Source organism: Terrapene carolina, unplaced genomic scaffold (genome assembly GCF_002925995.2).
Source record: "Terrapene carolina triunguis isolate 2854851 unplaced genomic scaffold, T_m_triunguis-2.0 Scaffold262, whole genome shotgun sequence".
In the NCBI taxonomy this organism is placed as follows: domain Eukaryota; kingdom Metazoa; phylum Chordata; order Testudines; family Emydidae; genus Terrapene; species Terrapene triunguis.
Window position 1 is genome coordinate 336,833 of NW_020664613.1, and position 7,729 is coordinate 344,561.

General features: G+C 42.4%; 1 protein-coding gene across 1 annotated transcript in view; it reads right to left on the minus strand.

Moving 5' to 3' along the window:
• SUSD4 (sushi domain containing 4) overlaps positions 1-7,729 on the minus strand; it is a 108,591-nt gene that overhangs the window by 23,744 nt on the left and 77,118 nt on the right. The window contains exon 4 of the mRNA XM_024199660.3: positions 3,967-4,140. Within this exon, the coding sequence (XP_024055428.2) occupies positions 3,967-4,140 (174 nt within the window). The remainder of the gene's footprint in view (positions 1-3,966; positions 4,141-7,729) is intronic.

Below are 7,729 nucleotides of genomic sequence, written 5' to 3' on the forward strand. Positions count from 1 at the left end.
TTCCAATTTGAGTACATCTTGCAAAGTGCTGGGTACCTTCAACTCCCTTTTCTTGAGATGCCAAGCCACCACTTTAAAGAAACAGCTTCTAACTAATCCAAAGGCAGAGAATAATTCAGGGCACTGGCCATTGGGGGAGGGGGAGAGAGGACGGAAACCTGTTGCAGCATGTTCTCAGCACAACGGCTTTTAATAGTAGTTTTACTAGTTCATGAATCCCCTTTGCTCAAATAGAGCCACAATCGCCCTATTTATTGGCTATTACCTCCTCTTATGTACCAAATATAAAACACATGCACTTCTGCAGGCAAAGAGTCCAGACTATTAAATGGGGTAAGTTTACCTTCAATGGAATTATACCAGGGTGAATTTGGCTTCTTGGCCAGATTTCTAAAGGTATTTACACCCCTAAAGAAGAAGGTAGGCATCTAGTGAGATTTTCAGTAGGTGCTTTAAAAATCCCACTAAGTGTGTATATGCATCTGAAGACACCTAAATAAATACGTTTGACAATCTGGTCCTACGTGACTAAGTTCAGACAAGGTTTTGTTTGGATTTCCAGATAAAGATGACAGAGCTCCGATGCACGGGCCCCAAAGGACCACTGCGTAAGTGCAAATTTTAAAAGTACATTGTGAAATGTAGTATTAAAGCCTGGTTATAATTCCTTATGTGACTGTACATGACGTGCAGAAAATCATATTACATATGAGCACCCAGTTCACAGCGCTATAGTAAATTTAACCTGCCCTTTCCTCAGACATTTAATCTGGGGTTCACAGAAAGACGGTCTCCCATTTCTGGAGGCAAGAGAGTTTGGAGGGAGGACCCCTCCAAAATGTAAGTTTCACAGAGCACAGTATATAAAAAAGTATGAAAAAAAAAATCAATCTTCTGGTACAGTTAAATGAAGGTCTATCCAGAAACAAGGAGCCTCCCATTTTCACCAGAAGCATGGAAACTTTAATTCCACAAGAATTCATCTTAAAAAACAAGAAAGAGGGTGGCATCGTCCAGCGGTTCACAATTCTTAGTGATCCAGCAAACTTTTTTCCCTTTAAAATCCTGTCACTCAGCAACTAGGGAGTGTGTTTTCCAAAATCAGCCCAAAATTACACATCAGACAAATGCACTCGTGAAGGGTATGCTTACACTGGAGCTGAAGGTGTAATTGCAACTCGGGTAGACATACCAATGCTAGCTTTGATTGAACTAGCACCCTAAAAATAGAAGTGTAGCCACAGCAGCGCAAGTGGTGGAAGGTGCTGGCTGCCCTGAGGACACATCTTAGATGGAATCATACTCAGGCGGCTAGCCTATCTTACTGCTTGTGCCATCACAGCGACGCTTCTATTTTTAGCGTACTCGATCAATCAGAGCTAGCAGAGGTATGTCTACTTGGACTGACAGTCACACCTCCAGCTCCAGGGCAGGTATCCCCAAAGTCAGATGTGATCAGATTTATGGGCCACACTTATGCTTTGCACTTAAGGTTTGTTGCCATCTAGGCCCTGATCATCAAAGGTATTTAGGCACCTAACTGAAATCTATCGGAGTTGGGCACCAAAATACCTTTGAGGATCTGGGCCTTAGTTACCAGGCTCAGCTTCGCTCACCCAAAAATATAATTAGAAGGTCATATACATTTCCCCCTATTTTTAAACAAATTAACTTTATCTACTCTAACAATTTTTCACTGTTTTTTTCCTTTGCTAAAATTGCTAACTTGGCAAAAAAAAAATAAAAAATAAAGGAGTAGAGGGGGTTGGTATTAGAAAACAAAGCCATTTATGTCTAGTTAACTTAAATCCATTCCAGTACTGTCTAATGCCTAAAATCATTGGGCCCATTTCTCATTTACACCAAGACCTCTTTACACTGCTCTGACAACTTGAAAGGGGCCTTAGTGTAATGAGAATCAGGTCCACAGTAATTGGTGGGCTATCTAAAATGAGCTGGTGGTCCATGTCCTAGTGGACAAGTGCTCACCTCATATTTAGCACTCATGATGGCAATCCTAACAGACCGGAGGCACCTGGAACAGCTGCTAACTCCACAACAAGACTTGAGAACCACTGGAGAGCAACGTAAGGAAGCCTGCACTGTGATTGCCTGTTCTGTACCTGTTTCGTAGATACCAGATTTCATACCGCTTACTTGCACTAAATTTACTTTTAAAATGTGGTTAATGTTGAATTAAGCAGGAGGAGAACTGAGGTGTGTGTTTAGGAAGCGCTATCAATCCACTGCAGCTGAGGTGTGTGTAGCAGCAGTTGTCTTCTGTTCCATGGCTTTGATATCACACTGGAGGAAAGCAATGGATACTACTGCTCATCTGAATAATAGCCCAGAAAAATTCCACCTGTAAACTGTGTGAGCAAGTCCCTTAAGTGCAAAACAAATAGTGTTTGAGTCTGTCATTGTTTGTTTAAAAATGGCAGGGGCACTTAAAACCACTACACACAAATGCCCCTTGCACCAGCATGCGAAGGTGCAAAGTGCATTCACCATTTTGACTGGAAAAGGTGATTTTCTTAAGGGTTCTGCTTTTTCTGCTAGCATCTACAGATACAATTTATTTAATCTCTAAGATATGTGCAAAGCAATATTGGGCTATGGCAGTTGCCCAACTTCAACATGCTGGTGCCACATGGCAGCTATCAGACCTTTCTTTGTGAAATATGTAGAGACTCTGCGGCATGTTAAATTAAAAAAAAAATAAAGCCAGAATTAATCACTCAGGGTCTTGTTTTATCTTCTATTTGGCCACAGCATATTTAGGAACCGTCTGTTAAGTGAAATTTGATTATTTTTCTGCTCTCCCTGCATTTTAAAAAAGATTTACAGAATAATAGGAACTATCAAACTGACAAAAAATACACATGCACCATGCTGACAAGTCTTAATGTTCAATGCTTTCTGCAATCCCCAACGCCATTAAAAATACAATAGTTCATTACTGCATTTCCAGATGTGTTCCAAATGTATGGAAATAACTTGAAAGGGGATGGGCATCTGTGATTCACATTGGATTTCAACTCAAAGCGGGCTCAGCACTCTCACGTCCAAACCCAAAATGACAGTATACTTTCTAAATTGTATTACACACAGAAGACCTGTCTAGATAAGGAAAAGAGGTCAAGGTTAGCCAATCCTAACCTTTCCCTTGGTGCAGACGCAGGTTAACACCTTTTGTCTTGACTAAAATGGTCAAGACTAACCCCAGGGGACCCTAGGATCAACCTCAACTAGCTAAATTGAGGTTAAAGGTGCTAATCTGTGGCCATACAAGAGAAAAGGGTTGGGGTTAGATCAGGGTATTTAACACATGCCCACTAATGGCAGCCTAGCCTCAATCACTCTTCTCAAGTCTAGACAAACTCAAGCTGTCTCCTTCTCATACACCGTCACTAGCACTAATGGCTCTGCTGGCCAAATTAGGCCCTGTGCAACTGGACAGTGTTCAGTCAGTATCCATGGGTGTAACTGATTTAAAACCTGGTGAACCATTCAGTTGATAATGCACAAGATGGAATAGACTCTAACTTGTTCTCTCCTAGTTGCATCAGCTCTGCAGGGCTAACGAAGCGAAAAGCAGTAAAAAAAACAAACCTAATTCTTTCACTAAATGAAGTAGTGCACAGGTTTAGGTGGTCCAAAGGGCCTTGTGCTGACCTAACAGGGGTGAATTTCAACCTGTTTCATTAAAAAAAGGAGATGCCTGCCTCAGATTTTAGACTAGCAAAAAGTAACATTTAACATATTTTAAAATAAAGCTATGCTGGAATGTGGAATTTTACTTCCAACAGCGAATAATAGGGACGAGCAAATCCAAAAGCCTTTGTAGAAATACTGTACAACTGGATCTATCAGCTTATTGCTATCCTCTTTAGCCGCAGAAAAAAGTGCTGGTAAAGGATTACAAGGTGTAAGAGCTATAAAATAAGGTGTTCTGGGGTACTATACCTTGACAAATGGGCAGATTATCCCACATTCCATCATCTTGACATATTGAAACCATGTTGTCTAAGTCGGGGTAACGGATCTGGAATCCTTCATGACAACTGATTATTAACTTATCTCCAGTCCTGTATGTCTTGTTATGAACCTCTGCATCTTCAACACGTGGAACAAGGCAATCTGTGACTTAATAAAAAAGTTATATATTATTAATTTAGTTACAAAAAAAGAACCATGGCCAGCTGCTCAACAGTCAAGCTCTTAAGCAAAGTCAACCCATAATATCTCTGTTCTGGTTAAACAGTTTGCCACCTGCACAGCACAAAATGCAATTCAGTTAATATACATTTTCCTAGTCACTCATCAGTACCATAGTCCATTGTAGGATAGTAGAGTCTGGTGTGTTATAATGGGAGTACGTATTTCCAATTGTTGTATACAAGCAGACGAAGAGAGCCTAGCTAGATTGCTTTTAATATTCCCCTTCCGTTGCAGCACAAGTTAAACTGCATGTACAGTAAGTCAGTGCAAGCAGGAGGGAGCAGGGGGGGGTATAGGGGGGTAAGGAGGAAAGAAAAGAGGAAATGCAGATATCGTTTGCATATTTATATCCTTCTCCTTACACACCGTCAGTGTTTAGCTAATAGAAAGCCCCACATTACTAGCGTTCAGTTTGCTCATCTATTTTTTGCTTTTAGTGATTTACATTACGATCACTCACAGACAGTAAAACAGAGTAAACACATAGCTGAAGAGATCACATCATGTTATCCATTTGCAGACATTTGTCCACAGGCTGGTCATAAAGAGGCCACGAAGTTGTAATTCACATGCATACTTAACCTTCCCAGGCTGCATACTGTGAATATTAGGCAGAGATGCTGAATAAAGTAAATCAATTGAGGATGATGTCCAGGGCTTAAATTCAATCGGAGCTGTCTGGAGCGGAGCTCCAGTAAATATTTTCAACCCTCAGAAGTTCGTATAGCAAGGGTGGGGGGCCTCCCAGAAACTCTAAGAGAATTTAAGCCCTGATGATGTCTATTTGTAAAAATGTGTAAACTGTATGTGAGGCATTAGTTCAAAGGATAAGAAAAATTCCCTCTTTCCAGAGAGGATGGAGCTAATTCTCTGCTGCATGCATTACAGCAGTTTTACATCAGTGTGCCTCTGCTGAAGTCAATGTAGTCACAGCAGTGTAAAATGGTGTAAAAGAGTAGAGACTCAGGCCCAGTGTGTATTCAATGGCCAAGATTTTCAAAAATTACCAGCGATTTTGGGGGGATGCTTCAGTTTTTTGGTGTTCAAACGGATATGCCTTAAAAGGTATTTGCTCAGCACTGTCTGAAACTTCCCTCTGAAAATCAGGCCCTCCACATAGGTATCCCAAAACTGAGCTGACCCAAAATCAATAGCCACTGTTGAAAATCCTGTGTTCACTAGATGAAATATGAGGAAGAATGGTGGAGAACTGATACATGGGCACAGACACACAGTGGTGCCAAAGCAGCAAAAGTGGAAAAATACACAAATAGATGAAACATAGGCTGGAAGGTGAGGGAGGACAAAGAGAGAGAGAAAGAAAAATTCTACTAATACTAAACAGTTAACAGCCAGGTAAATTAATAAGAGAGAACTGTATATATGACTCAGAAAGTTCATCCTCCTCATAAACATAAAATAAGATTAGAAAGCGGAATAAAGGAAATCTTGGAGAAAATATGCCCATGTAATCATCTGTCTGAATGCCAGGAACCAACTCATGTCAGAGACAGCAGTTAAGAATCTGTAGACACCAGAAAACATAAGGAGAGTAAAGGGCTCCAAATAAAAAAAAAAATCATCATCAATCTCTTTTTGTGCTGCTTTACAAACATCTCTCTCCCAGGAGACGGTCACCCGCACTATTACACTAGGAGCCTAACTACCTTGTTTTGAAAATCACTTGGGAGCTGCAAATTTTAGGGAACCAAGAGAAATCTTCTGCCAATTTCACAGATAGTATATTTTTAAATTTACAGTTTAGGAATCAATCATCCACAAAGAAGAAAAACTGCAACATCTTGCTTTCAAGCCGCTTGTTTACTAGGGGCACAATTTCTAAGCAAGGCCTAGACATTTACAGCTAGACTAGATAAACCTCTAGCAATGGCTCACAGATGAACCTCTGTTCTATGATCCTTTCAGACACCAGATCTCACTGACTTTAATTGGAGACTGGTGCCTTGCCCCAATTTAAAAACACATCCCTCTGTGTTTTCAACTTATACCTGTCCTTTCCGGATTATATTTTATTTAGTAGACTTTATTATGTCATCTGGAAACAATTAGTAGTCAAAAATTTGACGATGTCCCAATACCTTTAACTATTTCACTACTGCTGAATTTGCCAGGTATTTTGGCAGAGCACACCAGCTGTCCACTGGAGTGCTAATGGATGATGGCGGGTGTTGCAGGGGAACAGCAGCAACAGAGATTATTAATTTATAGAGCGCCCAGATCTCGGATGATGTGTACACTAACAAAAAGTTAAACCCACGCCATGTTAAAAACCCAGACATTCCCTCAAAAAACTGGAGAGCTAGTGAGCATGGGAGTGAAAAAATGGTGCCCTGACCCAACAGAAAAGCCTTATGCCAAGTCTTGAATATTGTCACGAGGGGGCTTCAGTGGAAGTCTTCAGGGATGGAATGACAGACAGGGATCCCAATTCCTAGCCTGATGCAGATGGAAGCTCAGGACAGATGGCAAGAGACAATACCGATGAAAAGCTTAGGCCTGGTCTACACTAGGCTTTTATGTCGACTTTAGCGCCGTTATATCGAATTAACCCTGCACCCGTCCACACCAGGAAGCCATTTAGTTCGACATAAAGCTCTCTTTAAATCGATTTCTGTAATCCTCCCCAACGAGAGGATTAGCGCTAAATTCGACATGGCCATATCGAATTAGGCTAGGTGTGGATGGAAATCGACGGTAATAGCTCCGGGAGCTATCCCACAGTGCACCACTCTGTTGACGCTCTGGACAGCAGTCCGAGCTCGGATGCTCTGACCAGCCACACCCCCGGGAAAATTTGAATTCATTTTCATTTTCCTGTCTGGGCAGTTTGAATCTCAGTTCCTCTTTGGACATCGAGGGGAGCTCAGCAGCAGTGGCAACTATGCAGAGCTCTCCAGCAGAGATGGCCGTGCAATCCAATAGAAAGAGGGCCCCAGCATGGACTGATCGGGAAGTCTTGGATCTCATCGCAGTGTGGGGCGATGAGTCCGTGCTTTCAGAGCTGCGCTCCAAAAGAAGGAATGCTAAGATCTACGAGAAGATCTCCAAAGCCATGGCAGAGAGAGGCTACAGCCGGGATGCAACGCAGTGCCGCGTGAAAATCAAGGAGCTGAGACAAGGCTACCAAAAAACCAAAGAGGCTAACGGACGCTCCGGATCCCAGCCCCACACATCCCGTTTCTACGAGGCACTGCATTCCATCCTGGGAGCGGCCGCCACCACTACCCCACCCCTGACCGTGGACTCCGAGGATGGGATATTGTCCGCGGCCGGTTCCTCGTCAGACATGTTAGCGGACGGGGAAGATGAAGAGGACGAGGCAGTCGACAGCGCTGGCACCGCTGATTTCCCCGACAGCCAGGAGCTCTTCATCACCCTTACCGAGATCCCGTACCAACCGTCCCCATCCCTTACCCCGGACACAGAATCAGGGGAAGGATCAAGCAGTAAGTGCTGTAAACATGTAAACATTTATTTAAAACAGAAC